This window comes from Lucilia sericata, unplaced genomic scaffold (genome assembly GCF_015586225.1).
Source record: "Lucilia sericata isolate MDLA Ls3-8-SP2 unplaced genomic scaffold, ASM1558622v1 Contig001112F_arrow, whole genome shotgun sequence".
Lineage (NCBI taxonomy): Eukaryota > Metazoa > Arthropoda > Insecta > Diptera > Calliphoridae > Lucilia > Lucilia sericata.
In genome coordinates, this window is record NW_023995084.1 from 10,018 (window position 1) to 28,089 (window position 18,072).

General features: G+C 33.8%; 1 protein-coding gene across 4 annotated transcripts in view; it reads right to left on the reverse strand.

Annotated features, from left to right (window-relative positions):
• Window positions 1-1,034: 1,034 nt before the first annotated feature.
• Window positions 1,035-18,072, reverse strand: part of LOC119610075 (protein windpipe) — an 83,214-nt gene continuing 66,176 nt past the window's right edge. The window contains exons 1-2 of one of the 4 annotated variants that reach the window (XM_037965166.1): window positions 3,836-3,926; window positions 1,035-3,771 (exon numbers count right to left, since the gene is read on the reverse strand). In XM_037965166.1, the coding sequence (XP_037821094.1) occupies window positions 1,498-3,630 (2,133 nt within the window). In that variant the 5' untranslated portion in view covers window positions 3,631-3,771; window positions 3,836-3,926 and the 3' untranslated portion in view covers window positions 1,035-1,497. Of the gene's footprint in view, window positions 3,774-3,835; window positions 3,927-18,072 lie in introns of those variants that run through there. The other 3 variants (XM_037965168.1, XM_037965165.1, XM_037965167.1) reach the window with 3 other exon arrangements.

Below are 18,072 nucleotides of genomic sequence, written 5' to 3' on the forward strand. Positions count from 1 at the left end.
GGAAGTTTAGACTCGTAAAGTTCTGTTAAAAGCTTTCTAGTACTCTTGATTTTGAACGTACGTTTACTCTCCGCTGATTCCTAAGCTATTTCAAAAAGAGCAATGTTTGTTCGAAAACTTGTTTCATTTTATAACTCTTAAACCAAAAGAGAGCGACCGTATGGATGGACTTTTACCTCCGGACTATGCCGAAGTCGAAAAACGGCTTCTCTCACAAATTCTCAGCTTAACAGCCAGTTTTTGTTTGCTGAAAACTGCTCGCATTACAAAAAACCTATTTGTTTCTTTCTATAACTTTTAAACTAAAAAAAGATTTGACAGCAAGAAAAGTTTTGAAAGTTTAGACTCGTAAAGTTATGTGGAGTTCTAATAAAAGCTTTCTAGTATTCTTGATTTCGAACGTACGTTTACTCTCCACCGATTCCTAAGCTAGTTTAAAAAGTGCAATGTTTGTTCGTAAGCGATCATCTCCAGAATTACTGCACCTGCTGTGACACATATTCAAGTAAAGAGTCCTGAGGTCGTGAGGTCTGTTCCTATGAAATTTTTGATTTGGATGACATTATAGTTTACCTTTTATGCTTACACCAATGAAACGACTATTTTAGAACATGAAAAGCATTTTTGAGAGAGTGATATAAGCAAATTTTAAGACCAATAGCGAGGATCGGGCAATGGTAGTATTCTATGAAAGGTTTTCTTTAACCAAAAATTTCCTGACCCTTAAAATGTGAACATTTCGACCACAAAACTTATACTTTCAATTGCATTTCGGTTCATTTCAAAAAAAATGCTAGATGTTAGATGAAATTTGTGGATGCCTCAGTAGGTAAAAGTTCTAGGCTGTCCGTACGAAGGCCGTGGGTTTGATTCCCACCAGAGAGTCTGATAAAGGAGAGCACAGCAGTCTCTATAGTGGCCTAAGTGTATTTCTTACAATCTGATGTAACATACATTATCCTTTCACCTAACGAAATACATCAAATTTTGGGCCTTGGATCCAAATGCAACAGACATACAAAACCAAATATTTGTCTTATTTTTAAATTTATTATAAAGATTTCTATGTATAAACAATTATTGCATCACTTTAAATTCGTTTTAAACTGAAAATTTCTTTAAAAATCAAACGAAAATGTAACTCCCCATAACAATGCATACCTTTAAATAGCTGTAGGCTTGTATATATTCCTTTAACACTTTGACGCTTAATTTCCTTCACATTTATCATGTTAGTTAAATGGTTAATTGTTGGAAATAATAATATAATTGTAATGAAAATAATATTGTTGTGGGTGATTTGTTTCCTCTCAGTTGTTTTTTTCTTTAAATATTAAGTTTTTGTTTAATGTTAATTTCGCTTAAAGCACCTTATTCACAGCATTTTAGACACTACTCTTTTTTTAAATGGTTGTTGGCTTTAATGTGTGTGTGGTAGTGAAGGTTGTTTTTGGAAGGGTGGGTTTTATTGGTTTATTTGATCCTTCCCCCAAACTATCAATGATCCCCAACGGCATGACCATTTGTTGCTGCTGTATGAACGGGTGTAGCCTGTAAGCTTTCCATTTGTGTGGGTCTGACGGGTGTGGTTATAATATCACCGGCATTTGAACGACTGCGTGTCACTAGCATGGGTGTTTTAGGGCGGGGTGTTTCACTTAGCTTGATCTTGACGCGACCAGTTTCGGGTGAGTACACGGGTGAATAACGGCCGGATTTGGGCGATGAAGGCAGGTAGGGTTGATTGGGATCATTATTGTTTTGTTCTGCCTGCTGTGGCTGTTGACTGTACTTTGAGGCTCTGGGTGATTGTGGTGGTGGATATCTGGGAGAGATGGGATAGTATTCATGGGGTGCCTGCAATTGAGAGCCAGGACGACTGTCTTCTGGTTCATCGGCATGAGCAGCACCATTGCCATTAGCATTACCGTTTTTATTCAGTAAAGGTTCATTTTGACTGGGACCATCTTTAGTATCACCGTCATAGGGTTTGGAGCCATTAATAGGTTTAGCCATATCGGATTTAGTTTTTTCTCCAATCAAAGGTACATGTTCGGGCACTCCATTGCGTAAAGGTTTGCCCAATTGTTTCTTGTCCATATCTACCAATTCAGTTTGAGGATTTTCGGGATCATTACGATGACTGCTGTGCTTGCAACGTTTAATGGCCACATACAACAAAAGGCCAATGACAATGAGACCAATAACACCCAAAAGGAAGTAGGTGGCATTGCTATCATCCTTAGTTTCACCCATCTTAGCATGAGCCACAGCATCAGTTTCGGGACCATCCGTGGAAGGTTCATTACCCTCACCCAAAGTGGGTACATCCACAGGTTTAATTTCTTCCTCTTCAACTTCTGGCTGCTCGGTACTAGGTCTAGGTTTCTCATCACCATCGAAAATACCCAAATTATGACGGAAGACATCAGAATCAACTGCAGGCTCTTCAATGGGTTTGTTGTCATTCAAATCATCTTCATTCATATCACCATCATCTTCTTCCTTTGACTCGGGTATATCGAAATCGTCGGTGATTACATGTTCACGATGAATAGCGGGTATAAACAACATACCGCCACCACTGCCAGAACCTTCATCATCTTCTTCGGGCATTTCGGTGGTTACTTCATCTACAGGAGCCGAGTTGGTACTGGTGTCCAACATATCCAAAGGCAAATTCATTTCACTTAAATCGCCAGAACCTTCAACTTCACTTAACATGGTGAGAGCTGAATTTTGGGCACTAGTGGTCTTTTTGGTATTGCTGTCAATGGGCATAAAATCTTTACCCAATTCCTCTTCATCTTGTACCTCATCACCGGAAGCTTCGAACGGCTGATCACCCATCATCAATTCATTTTCTTCTTCCTCGGCAGCGTTATAACCCAATCTCTTCTCCTTTTCACAAACCGCCGACTGTTTGACCTGCAACCAGGATTTGCCTTTGTAGAGGGCGGGATAGAAACATTTCACCGGATGTTCCATGAAAACATGACGCTCTTGCAGCCAATTGCGCACCTCCAAGGTTTCACAGGAACAGTTGATTTGATTGTGGGCCAATTCCAATGACTGCAACTGAGTCAATTTGGTAAATTCCAAGGGCAAGTTGGTAATATCGTTGTGCTGTAAATTCAAAGACTGAACATGTTGTGGCATTTTGGACAATTTGGAGGAGTTAATGCGATTGTGCTTCAAATTCAATTTCTTGATACGTCTGCCCAAATGGCCAATTTCGTGCAATTCATTGTGTGACAAATCAATGGAAGTGAGATCGTGCAGTTTTTCCAAAGACTTGGCCAAACGAGTCAAATTTAAGAATGACAAATCTATGGAATGTACCGGCAGTGTAGCCTCTAAGGCCTTCTCTGTCTGAAGACCCTTTAGAGATGAACATTTGGCATGCAAAAATGGTTTGTGTGTATTGTGAGCCAAAACACAGTGACAGTCTTCGGGACACAAGTAGTTTTCATCAGCCTTAAGATCCACTGGAGACGACGACGAGGAGTTGTCAGCAGCATGTGTGGTAGTGTGTGCAGTGGGTGTAGCCACAACCATTGAGCATAGTAAAAGGCTTAAAAAGGTTAAGGACAATTTATAAGATTGTCTCGTCGTTGTTGGACTCGTCATTTTGTTTTTATTTGTGTTTCCTCTCTCTCTCTCTTGCTATCTCTTTTATTATTACACACTCTTCTGTCTCGAATTGATTTCGGTTGAATTGAAGATGTGAGAAAAGTTGGCAGTATATGGAACTCCTCTAAGTTAGTTTAACTGCAAAGAAATAAGATTTCAAAAGGAAATTTTTGATTATTTTGTAAATTAATTAAACAAATACCTGAAAGAAAAAAAACTTTAATTAACTTTTAACAACACAAACTAACTTATTACTACCACTGCAAATATCTGACTAATTTTGGTTCTATTACTGGCAACATTATCAACCCATATTGGCTATAGAAGTATTATTATTTTTATAATTTCCAATACATTACTTTCGTACTCACATATTTTATACGAATTGTTTTTTTTTGGTATCTAGAGTTACGTCATTTCCAGTTGTACTTATATCCCATACGAGTACAAAATTATTCGCTGATTTTTTTTTTTTTTTTTTTTTTGCTTTACAAAGAGTTCATTTGGAATTCGCTTCTCTCTGTTTGTCAACTGATAAGAAGAATTCTTTATTTATTTTCTAGTTTGTTTTTGGCTGCGATTTCACTTGTCAGCGTTATCGCATTTCGTATATCTTGTTATAGATTTCATTATCACATTTAAAGGCTCAGCAGTTAATATTTTATTTTACGATTTGCTTTCGCCAAAAATATACCATGAATAAATGTTTTTATACTATATATGTATGTATGTATAAGTTCTGTAACCGCGTGCATGACTATATATATCGGTTCTACTATATATGACTCTCTTCAAGCACCGTTTTTGTAAAGTTTTAACTACTTAACTGATTTTGATTTGCAGACGTCTATGTTATGACATCAGTCATTTAGTTGAGTGATAATTCTAGCGAAGTATATAGTATTTTCTTAACAATTTCGCTAGTTTTTTGACGCAATTCTTCATTTCTTTTAAAAGACACTTGAATTCATTCTTTCTTCTTCTATATGCGAATGAGTCAGTTTTAATGGACGTGTTAGATTTAGAAAATACAAAAATAGATAGTGTTAAAAATAAAAATATGCTAATTGGAACTGAATATGGCGGTTGAAGGTAATTGATTTGTTGGAAATAACATACATTCATTTATATGTTAAAAATTTTGGTATAAAATTACTATGAAACTTTTTTGCCGCAAACTATTTGGAATCAGTAAGTCCGATTTTGAAATCAATTAATTAAGTTGAACACTACTAGCAAGTATTAAACACAAAAATTAATTCAATAATATTTGTAATAGATGATGATTCTTATATTTTAGGGCCGCTATAGGGTCTTAGGTTAATTTTGAATCGTTCTTATAATTTTTTGATCACTAAATTTATATAAGAAACACATTTTTATGGACTATAGTTCAGGTCTATAGCTTAGGCGGTAGTCGGAACAATAGTTTAGTACATAGTTTGAACTGTAGTTTAGTCTATAATCTGGACTAAGATCAGTCGATAGTTGGGGCTATTGTCTATAGTCTGGTCTATATTTTTAGTTCAGGTCTATAGCTTAGTCGGTAGTCGGGACTATAGTTTCGCGCATAGTTTGAGTTTGTAGTAGTTTGTCTATAATCTGGACTAGTTTAGTCTATAATCTGGACTAAGATCAGTCGATAGTCTGGACAATAGTTTAGTCTATAGCTTAGTCTATAACTTTGTTGATAGTCTGGTCTATAGTTTACCCTATATTCTGAACTTTTGAACTGTAGACTAACTATTCAGTAGTCTGCACTATACATTAGTAGATTGTTTGGACTATAGTTCAATCAATCTATTGTTTAGTCGACATGGACAATGGTTTAACCGATTGTCTGGACTATAGCTTAATCTAAAGTCTGGACTACAGTTTAGTCTATAATTTAGTCGAAAGTCTGAACTATATTTTAGTGAATACTCTGGACTATAGTCCAGTCTATAGTCTGGTTTATAGTTTCATTGATAATCTGGTCAATAGTTCAGTCCACAGATAAGTCGATAGTCTGAACTAGAGTGTTATCTATAGCATGTGACTATAGCCTAAACTATACTCCAGACTATAGACTAAATTATAGATCAACTTTAGACTTAACTCCAGACTATAGTTTTGTTTATATTCTGGACTTCATGGTTCATAGTCCGTATTATAGTTTAGTCAAAAGTTTAGCTAATAGTCTGGACTTGAGTTTAGTCTATTGTTTGATCTATAATTTAGTCTATAGTCTGGACTATAGTTTAGGCTTTAGTCAGTTTAATAGCATAGTCGATAGTCTGGATTATTGTCTGGAGCATAGTCTAGACTATAATTTTTAGTAGTCTGGTCTATTGTTTAATTTAGTCGGCAGTATGGACTGTAGTTTAACCTATAGTCTGGTCTAAAGTATAGTTAATAGTTCGGACTACAGTCTATAGTCTGAACTACCGTCTAGTCGTTACTCTGAACTATATTCTTGTTGACAGTCTGGCCTATAGTTTAGCTTATGGTTTAGACTATAGTCTGATGTAGTCTATAGTTTGGCCTATAGTTTAGTCTTTACTTTGCTCTCTAGTTTAGTCGATAGTCTGAAAAATCGCTAAAATTTTGTCTACAGTCTGATCTATAGTTTAATATTAGTCTGTTCTTTAATTGTGTACAAAGTCTGGACTATAGTTAAAATAGTCTATATTCGGGTATACAGTTTATTCTATAATTGGGTCTAAATTTTTGTCTATAGTCTGTATAGTAGTTATAAAGGTCTACTAGTCTAATTTTATTTTAATTTGCAATATACTCCTTTCTAAATTCTGGACTATTGTCTGGTCCATAGTCTCGACTATAGTTTAGTATAAGGTTCAGACAATAGTTTGTCTCACAAGTAAATTCAGTCGGGACTTTAGTCTAGTTTATAGTCTGTGTGAATAAATCGCTTCAAATCATCACACTTTTACTAGGTTATCGAAAATAAATTATTTATTTTCAACATCTGTCCACCAAAAGCCACAAATGACCACATGTATAAGATACCAAACGATTAATCACAATTTTTAGACTTCCAGAGAAACTTGTGGTTTTAAACTGGTTTATATAAATGAAGTTCCAAGAAATTTTCTCTTCAATTGTAATTACATTTTTTCTTCTATTTTTATGCAATTGTGGGTGCATGCTCACAATTAATGGAACCTCCAAACATACATATCAACAACGGCGTCCAACTGTTTGCAGTCGATATATGTAATCCAAAGATTTTTTTTACTTTTAATAGAAAAAAAAGTAAAATAAATTAAAATCGCATCAAAGATAAAAATCAATCATTGTATGCGTTTAAAATAAACGAAGGATTAATAAAAAGAGTAAAAAGCAAACAGAAGACCGTCATTTAAATTGTTAATTAAGTTTAACAACAATTTAACAATGTTGTCAACCTGGTTTTAATCTTAAAGATATACATAAATAAAATCCAGACGAATAAGACTGATTAAGATGCACATGCGGCATTTACAATGCAGTCACAGTCTCCCTCTATGTAAAGTGCAAGTGATCTGGTTGTGTTGATGTGGATCACTAGATGATGATCTGCAACAAACCATTCATTAAAAGGAATTTACATGAGTATTTATTTTAAAATATCGTACCATGAACAGTATGATTGCAAAATATACTACTTTTCTGACCTCGTTGTCACATTTATAGAGGCTGAGGAAATAATAAGACCCACTTCCTCAACGTGATCTCAACTTCCTCCCTATTAATTATATTGGCGATAATCCTCAATTTCGTGATAGAGTGAACTTTTGTATCGAATAGAAATTTCACTTACGAACTTTAACCAAGTTTTACTTCATCAAAAATACTGTCTTTGGGCTTCTGATTTGTCTGTGCATTTTTAGATATATTATGGTAAATCAATGATAATTTCTCTATTTTTATTTATCAAAGATAACAACAAAATCCTCTACTAATTACTAGTATTATTGGATTAAAAATAATAACAAATCTCTCGCTTTAAACACTCGAATAATCATTAATAATTGTTAACAAAATCCAAGAAAAACATATAAGAAAGTATAATGGATCATGTCTAGCAAAATTACACCCTACAATTGGAATGGAATAGTCTATAGTCTAGTCTATAGTCTAGTCTACAGTCTAGTCCATAGTCTAGTCTATAGTCTAGTCTTTGGTCTAGTCTATGGTCTAGTCTATGGTCTAGTCTATGGTCTAGTCTATAGTCTAGTCTACAGTCTAGTCTATGGTCTAGTCTATAGTCTAGTCTATAGTCTAGTCTATAGTCTAGTCTATAGTCTAGTCTATAGTCTAGTCTATAGTCTATAGTCTAGTCTATAGTCTAGTCTATAGTCTAGTATATAGTCTAGTCTATAATCTAGTCTATAGTCTAGTATATAGTCTAGTCTATAATCTAGTCCATAGTCTAGTCTATAGTCTAGTCTATAATCTAGTCTATAGTCTAGTCTATAGTCTAGTCTATAGTCTAGTCTATAGTCTAGTCTATAGTCTAGTCTATAGTCTAGTCTATAGTCTAGTCTATAGTCTAGTCTATAGTCTAGTCTATAGACTAGTCTATAGTCTAGTCTATAGACTAGTCTATAGTCTAGTCTATAGTCTAGTCTATAGTCTAGTCTATAGTCTAGTCTATAGTCTAGTCTATAGTCTAGTCTGTAGTCTAGTCTATAGTCTAGTCTATAGTCTAGTCCATAGTCCTAGTCTATAGTCTAGTCTATAGTCTAGTTTATAGTCTAGTTTTATAGTCTAGTCTATAGTCTAGTCTATAGTCTAGTCTATAGTCTAGTCTATAGTCTAGTCTATAGTCTAGTCTGTAGTCTAGTCTATAGTCTAGTCTATAGTCTAGTTCTATAGTCTAGTCTATAGTCTAGTCTATAGTCTAGTCTTTTGTCTAGTCTATAGTCTTGTCTATAGTCTTGTCTATAGTCTAGTCTATAGTCTAGTCTATAGTCTAGTCTATAGTCTAGTCTATAGTCTAGTCTATAGTCTAGTCTATAGTCTAGTCTATAGTCTAGTCTATAGTCTAGTCTATAGTCTAGTCTATAGTCTAGTCTATAGTCTAGTCTATAGTCTAGTCTATAGTCTAGTCTATAGTCTAGTCTATAGTCTAGTCTATAGTCTAGTCTATAGTCTAGTCTATAGTCTAGTCTATAGTCTAGTCTATAGTCTAGTCTATAGTCTAGTCTATAGTCTAGTCTATAGTCTAGTCTATAGTCTCTAGTCTATAGTCTAGTCTATAGTCTAGTCTATAGTCTAGTCTATAGTCTAGTCTATAGTCTAGTCTATAGTCTAGTCTAGTCTATAGTCTAGTCTATAGTCTAGTCTAGTCTAGTCTAGTCTAGTCTATAGTCTAGTCTATAGTCTAGTCTAGTCTATAGTCTAGTCTATAGTCTAGTCATAGTCTATAGTCATAGTCTATAGTCTATAGTCTAGTCTATCAGTCTAGTCTATAGTCTAGTCTATAGTCTAGTCTATAGTCTAGTCTATAGTCTAGTCTATAGTCTAGTCTATAGTCTAGTCTATAGTCTAGTCTATAGTCTAGTCTATAGTCTAGTCTATAGTCTAGTCGATAGTCTAGTCTATAGTCCTAGTCTATAGTCTAGTCTATAGTCTAGTCTATAGTCTAGTCTATAGTCTGTCTATAGTCTAGTCTATAGTCTAGTCTATAGTCTAGTCTATAGTCCTAGTCTATAGTCTAGTCTATAGTCTAGTCTATAGTCCTAGTCTATAGTCTAGTCTATAGTCTAGTCTATAGTCTAGTCTAATAGTCTAGTCTATAGTCTAGTCTATAGTCTGGTCTATAGTCTATTCTATAGTCTAGTCTATAGTCTAGTCTATAGTCTAGTCTATAGTCTAGTCTATAGTCTAGTCTATAGTCTAGTCTATAGTCTAGTCTATAGTCTAGTCTATAGTCTAGTCTATAGTCTAGTCTATAGTCTAGTCTATAGTCTAGTCTATAGTCTAGTCTATAGTCTAGTCTATAGACTAGTCTATAGTCTAGTCTATAGTCTAGTCTATAGACTAGTCTATAGTCTAGTCTATAGTCTAGTCTATAGACTAGTCTATAGTCTAGTCTATAGTCTAGTCTATAGTCTAGTCTATAGTCTAGTCTATAGTCTAGTCTATAGTCTAGTCTATAGTCTAGTCTATAGTCTAGTCTATAGTCTAGTCTATAGTCTAGTCTATAGTCTAGTCTATAGTTCTAGTCTATAGTCTAGTCTATAGTCTAGTCTATAGTCTAGTCTATAGTCTAGTCTATAGTCTAGTCTATAGTCTAGTCTATAGTCTAGTCTATAGTCTAGTCTATAGTCTAGTCTATAGTCTAGTCTATAGTCTAGTCTATAGTCTAGTCTATAGTCTAGTCTATAGTCTAGTCTATAGTCTAGTCTATAGTCTAGTCTATAGTCTAGTCTATAGTCTAGTCTATAGTCTATAGTCTAGTCTATAGTCTAGTCTATAGTCTAGTCTATAGTCTAGTCTATAGTCTAGTCTATAGTCTAGTCTATAGTCTAGTCTATAGTCTAGTCTATAGTCTAGTCTGTAGTCTAGTCTATAGTCTAGTCTATAGTCTAGTCTATAGTCTAGTCTATAGTCTAGTCTATAGTCTAGTCTGTAGTCTAGTCTATAGTCTAGTCTATAGTCTAGTCTATAGTCTAGTCTATTGTCTAGTCTATAGTCTAGTCTATAGTCTAGTCTATAGTCTAGTCTGTAGTCTAGTATATAGTCTTGTCTATAGTCTTGTCTATAGTCTTGTCTATAGTCTTGTCTATAGTCTTGTCTATAGTCTTGTCTATTGTCTAGTCTATAGTCTAGTCTACAGTGTAGTCTAGTCTATAGTCTAGTCTATAGTCTAGTCTATAGTCTAGTCTATAGTCTAGTCTATAGTCTAGTCTATAGTCTAGTCTATAGTCTAGTCTATAGTCTAGTCTATAGTCTAGTCTATAGTCTAGTCTAGTCTAGTCTAGTCTATAGTCTAGTCTATAGTCTAGCCTATAGCCTATTCTATAGTCTAGTATATAGTCTAGTCTATAGTCTAGTATATAGTCTAGTCTATAGTCTAGTCTATAGTCTAGTATATAATCTAGTTTATAGTCCAGTCTATAGTCTAGTATATAGTCTAGTCTATAGTCTTGACTAGATAAGTTTAAGGACTGTACTATAGATCAGAGTATAAACCGAACTGTAGACTGGACTAGAGACTAGAGTAAATGCTATACTAAAAATTTGACTAAAGACTATTTAGACCTGAAATCGAAGGGGAAATCCTGGTATATTCCCCCAAAAAGATAATACTGGATGACATCAACGTCATATTAAACTACTTCCATATAAAGAAAAGAAATATTAACAAAGTGGTATATTGTGGCTGTTACAAACATTTCAGCCAAAACTTTATAAACACCCCACTATAGTAGGAGATAAAAACAAATTTGTCATAAAAATGTTTGCTAAATTAACAGCTTCGAACATGAAATTTCCTTGACGCGAGCCATTAAGACGGACACACAAAGAGAAAGTAAAAATAAATATTAATAAAAAAACGACGACCATTAAAAAAACTAATAATTTTTTAAGGTGTCCATAATAATAAACAAAACAAATTAAACCACGTAATCCTAGTTTGTCTAAGTGTCATTAGTAGCAACACAACAGACATTCATTCAAAGTTTACTTTTTTTTTTTTTTTTTTTTGAAAAAGTCAGATTTTTTAATTATATGGATTTTAAATAAATAACAAAATCTCCTCATTTGTCTAGCAAAAACATAAAAGATAGACATACACACACCTATTTTGTTGTTGGCTGCTTTAAAGTCTTAAGATAACACAACAGCACCATGCAACAAACGGCTGTTGTTGTTGTTGTTGTTGAAAATAGAAAACAAAGCTATTGAACAGATTTGTTGTGATAAACAAATTTAATGCCAACATCATTATGAGTCTGATACCCTGATCGTGAGCGTCAACAATGGCAATAGTTGTAGTAGTAGTAGCAGCAGCAACAGTTGCAACAACATTTAAAACACTATATTTGTCAATTTTGTCAATTATTGACCATTTATTGTTAAATCAATTTCAACAGCTGTTGCTTGTCGTAAAGTATACTCAACTGTATTAATACAACTATTAATAATTTACACTGAAAGAATGTTTCAGTTCATAATTAGACGGATTTCGGATGGTCCTTACCAATGTAAACTAGACTAGACTATAGATTAGACAATAGACTAGACTATAGACTAGACTATAGACTAGACTATAGACTAGACTATAGACTAGGCTATAGACTACACTATAGACTAGACTATAGACTAGGCTATATACTACACTATAGACTAGACTATAGACTAGACTATAGACTAGACTATAGACTACACTATAGACTAGACTATAGACTAGACTATAGACTAGACTATAGACTAGACTATAGACTAGACTATAGACTAGACTATAGACTAGACTATAGACTAGACTATAGACTAGACTATAGACTAGACTATAGACTAGACTATAGACTAGACTATAGACTAGACTATAGACTAGACTATAGACTAGACTATAGACTAGACTATAGACTAGACTATAGACTAGACTATAGACTAGACTATAGACTAGACTATAGACTAGACTATAGACTAGACTATAGACTAGACTATAGACTAGACTATAGACTAGACTATAGACTAGACTATAGACTAGACTATAGACTAGACTATAGACTAGACTATAGACTAGACTATAGACTAGACTATAGACTAGACTATAGACTAGACTATAGACTAGACTATAGACTAGACTATAGACTAGACTATAGACTAGACTATAGACTAGACTATAGACTAGACTATAGACTAGACTATAGACTAGACTATAGACTAGACTATAGACTAGACTATAGACTAGACTATAGACTAGACTATAGACTAGACTATAGACTAGACTATAGACTAGACTATAGACTAGACTAGACTATAGACTAGACTATAGACTAGACTATAGACTAGACTATAGACTAGACTATAGACTAGACTATAGACTAGACTATAGACTAGACTATAGACTAGACTATAGACTAGACTATAGACTAGACTATAGACTAGACTATAGACTAGACTATAGACTAGACTATAGACTAGACTATAGACTAGACTATAGACTAGACTATAGACTAGACTATAGACTAGACTATAGACTAGACTATAGACTAGACTATAGACTAGACTATAGACTAGACTATAGACTAGACTATAGACTAGACTATAGACTAGACTATAGACTAGACTATAGACTAGACTATAGACTAGACTATAGACTAGACTATAGACTAGACTATAGACTAGACTATAGACTAGACTATAGACTAGACTATAGACTAGACTATAGACTAGACTATAGACTAGACTATAGACTAGACTATAGACTAGACTATAGACTAGACTATAGACTAGACTATAGACTAGACTATAGACTAGACTATAGACTAGACTATAGACTAGACTATAGACTAGACTATAGACTAGACTATAGACTAGACTATAGACTAGACTATAGACTAGACTATAGACTAGACTATAGACTAGACTATAGACTAGACTATAGACTAGACTATAGACTAGACTATAGACTAGACTATAGACTAGACTATAGACTAGACTATAGACTAGACTATAGACTAGACTATAGACTAGACTATAGACTAGACTATAGACTAGACTATAGACTAGACTATAGACTAGACTATAGACTAGACTATAGACTAGACTATAGACTAGACTATAGACTAGACTATAGACTGGACTATAGACTAGACTATAGACTAGACTATAGACTAGACTATAGACTAGACTATAGACTAGACTATAGACTAGACTATAGACTAGACTATAGACTAGACTATAGACTAGACTATAGACTAGACTATAGACTAGACTATAGACTAGACTAGACTAGACTAGACTATAGACTAGACTATAGACTAGATTATAGACTAGACTATAGACTAGATTATAGACTAGATTATAGACTAGATTAAAGACTAGATTAAAGACTAGATTAAAGACTAGACTATAGACTTGACTATAGACTTGACTATAGTCTAGAATATAGACTTGACTGTATACCAGATTATAGACTTGGCTATATACTAATCTATAGATTTGACTACTTATATACTAGAATATAGACTAGACCAGACTATAGACTTTTCGCAGAAATTTGAAATCACATTATCTTTATATTATATTTTGATTTTGAATAGAATTTCTTCAATATTTTTTGCAGTGCAAATCTATCAAGTGTTCGCCTGACATCATTTGTAATTGTATGAGCATGTTGTTTGTTGTCGTGTGTTATTTTTAACCACAATAAATTGAATTGATTTTTTTTTTTGCATTTTTTTTTTTTTTTTGTTTTAATAAATTTTTACACAGTGTATAATTTCATTTAATAAAAATCAAAAGTGACAATTGCCATTTTTATGATACTTTAATCAATGAATGTGCTTTTGCTACTGCACGTTTATATTGTTTTGTCTACAATAAATTATGTGTGAATAAATGATAAAGACTTGGTGGAAATCGCTGGGGGAATATTAACGAAAATTTTAGAGTAAACAATGATTTATTAAAAACAAATATTTATTACATTAAGATTAAGAGAAATATAGGACTAGGTTTGCGAATAAGTAGATTAATAGTTAATCGGCAAATGTTTTACTTCAAAGGAAACTATTTTAAAACTGAAAAATTTACTTGTGTTCCAATTAATTTCTTTTTTTTTAATTTCCATCAATTTGTTAAAAATAATATCCAAACTAGTAAAGTATTTGTCATACATTTTGCGTTTTAATTATAATTATTTGTTCACACATAAATTTAATTTCAATTACACGCATGTCACACAGAATAGCAACAGTAACAGCAAAACTTAAATAACACACTCCATTCCAACCCATCGCAACCATTCATAGATTGAAAATAAAAAAAAACCGACTGACAGACAGACGGACGGACGGACCGACGGACAATCATCCAAAGACTCTTATACGTTAAAACTAAACAGAGCTCTCTAGATGTGTAATGGGATGGGATGGCATTGATTTACGTTGCTTGCCAGCAATGTTTTTTTTTTTTTGTATTTATTTACAAGTTTGAATGAATGAGATGAATGAGTATTTGTCAGATAGTGTGAACACAGTAAAATCTTAAGTCTAATCATTCATTATTAACAGCAGGCAAAAACTACAACAACACCAAATGCGGCAACAATTGTAACAACAACAGCGTCAGCGGCAACAATAACAACATCAATAACAATGTGTGAATTTATTCAACATATTTGAGTTTTGGGATCTGGCATCTGCAATCTGGGTAAAAAGTTTGTTGTCATTGTGTGCCAAAGTTGAAAGAATAAATTCGTTTTTGAAATCTTGTGGACTGATCGTCATGGAAATTATATGACCTATTCGCCTTATAGCCAAATTGATACCTTAATTGGAGAAATACTACTCGAAAACTGTCAAATAGAGTCGGAAGGACTCGGTTTTGACCACACCATTCTTGAGATGTATCGTAGCAGTAAGCTATCTAAATAGGTCGTTGAACAGGGATCTACTCTACTTGGCAGCTATGGCAGGGTATTCTCAAAGAAGGTGGAAAACCGATTCATCTTTATCCCTATTCTTGAAACTACGACAAAATTCGTTGAAAGGAAGCCCCAGCCGAATTGCGTATCTGCCTAGTACCTAGTGTCCAATTATTGTTGCCACCTACCTCGATATATTCCGCCTGGAAATTATGGAAATTATATGACCTATTCCCCCTATAGCCAAATTGATACTTTAAATGAAAATCGGAGAAGTACTACGCGAAAACTATCAAATCAGAGTCGGAAGGTCTAAGTTTTGACCACACTATTCTTTAGATGTATCGTAGCAGTCAAATCAGAGTCGGAAGGACTCGGTTTTGACCACACCATTCTTTAGATTTATCGTAGCAGTAAGCTATCTTAATAGGTAGTTGAACAGGGATCTACTCTTCTTGGCAGCTATGGCAGGGTATTCACAAAGAAGGTGGAAAACCGATTTATCTTTATCCTTATTCTTGAAACTACGACAAAATTCGTTGAAAGGAAGCCCCAGCCGAATTGCGTATCTGACTAGTACCTAGTGTCTAATTATTGTAGCCACCTACCTCTATATAATCCGCCTGTTTCGGGTTATAAGCTTTGGTTTCTCTTCGTGTGTCCAGATTATTCCATATACTTTTAGTCGAATATTGGTAGGAGAAGACCTAATATGAGGACCAAGTTATATAATAAATTAGTCTTCGAATAATTTTGTCAAAAGATTTCTGAGATAGAACACAATTTCCGAACAGGCCCTCTATGGGAATTTGATAGAGCATTTTTCTCAGAACAAAATATTTATGTGGCATTTTTTATACGAGAGTTTTCGAAGAATTAGGACCAACTTTGGATCTATTTTTATAACATTTAATTTACAGATAATAAACTATTTGATCCCATAAAATTCAGATCGTTACCATGAATATTCGGGACAATATGGAGGATGATGCAAACTTTTCCAATCACTATTATCTAAACAGTTTTTAATAGGTCTTGCAATCTGCGGCCGTACATTGTCATGATGAAATATTATAGCTTCATGTTTGCTGGGATATTACGTTCGTTTTTCAGATAACTCTCGCTTAAAACGAATTATTTGTGTTCTGTACAGATGATAACCTATTTGATCCCATCAAATACAGATCGTTAACATTAACTTTTGACTCCCCACCATGAAGAACTCAATTTCTAATACCCTGTTATGAAGCGGAACGTGTGATAGCGAAGAGTACCGCATAGATCGAAACGAATAGTTGGACGGTGTAAAATCTGATCTATAAGACTTCCCAAGTACAATTTTCAAAATAGTTTTTAGCTGGACTTGCAACATACATTCGAATGTTGTGATGATGAGTTCTCACATGAATGGATCATTTGATCCTATCTAATTCAGATCATTTCCTTAAAGTCCTGGATCTGGCGTTATTTTGGATGAGCAGGCTTTACATATAGATCCATTATAATTGCCAGGATAGATTGAATATAAGAAATCCTTTATCATCTAAATTTGATCTTTGGAAATTAATCAAAGAATAAATGACACTTGAAGTGCAGTTGCGCGAGTCCAATTTCAATCAAAATTATGTTTTCTCAGAATTTAACTGAATATAACTGACATATACATAAATTCATTATATACTCGTATATACTGAAGATGTTGTCGTTAGATTTGAAGAAAATTCTACCCTATAATAGGGAATAATATGGAATACGATGTTAAGCTGCAGCTTTTAAAATCTAACAATAATCAAATAGTAACACCTGGTGTTATTATTAGTGATCATATTTTGCAATATACATGCTCTATGGCTGCAATATGATAGACACGTATACTGTTAAAAAGACATGATTTTTATTACTCGGGTAATTAAACAGATGTCACAGCCCTTAAATGCTTATGTGAACTTTAATGTTGACCTTGCCAAATTATTAAAACAAATAAAGGGGAAGTTTTTTAACTAAAACGCAACCACCATAATTAAGCAAGTGTTTAAAAGTATTAAATGTAAGAAGCTATTAAAATTATGACTCCAATTCACTGACAAGCTATTAGTTATCCCGAGATCTTTTAAGATTTACGAAAACTTTGACATACCTTGGCATGAAACGTCAATAGGTTGCTTTGGCTGGAGGCATTTGTTTTGGGTGAAAGTTATTGGAAATATTGGAAACCATACGAACTGACCATGAAAGATTTTGAAAGAAGATTCTGTATGTCCAAAGTACTGCTTGAAAGCTATAAAAAAAATGATTTTTACACTAAATCATTGCTTGGGATAAAAATTGGTTCCATTACGATAACCCGAAGCATGTTTGAGAAGTCGTATGTGAAGCCCGGCCAACCAGTTGAATCGACAGCAAAGGGCGCTAAGATAATGCTCTGTATTTGGTGGGAATAAAAGGTTCTTATCTATCATGAAATACTAAAATGTTACCAGTCCAACGCGGGAAATCCTCACCGAAGCGAGCATTGGCCAAAAAAACTCCCAGAATAAGCGGCTATAATGACCTGTTAAAAACTATATAAAAAGTGGTTGGGATGTTTTACCTTACTCAACTTATAGTCCAGACTTTGCAACGGCCAACTACTATTTGTTTCGTTCGATGCAAAATGCTCTTTATAGGATACAGTCAGTGATGCCAGGAGATTTTTTTCAGAAATCCCTACGCTTATGAGAAAAAATCCCTTTTTTCCCTACACCCACTTTTTATTTTCCCTACATTTTTCCCTACACTACTTTTTTCCATTTTTTTCAAAGTTTATCTTAAAAAAATACAAAAATAACATCAAAAACTAAAATATTAGCTCC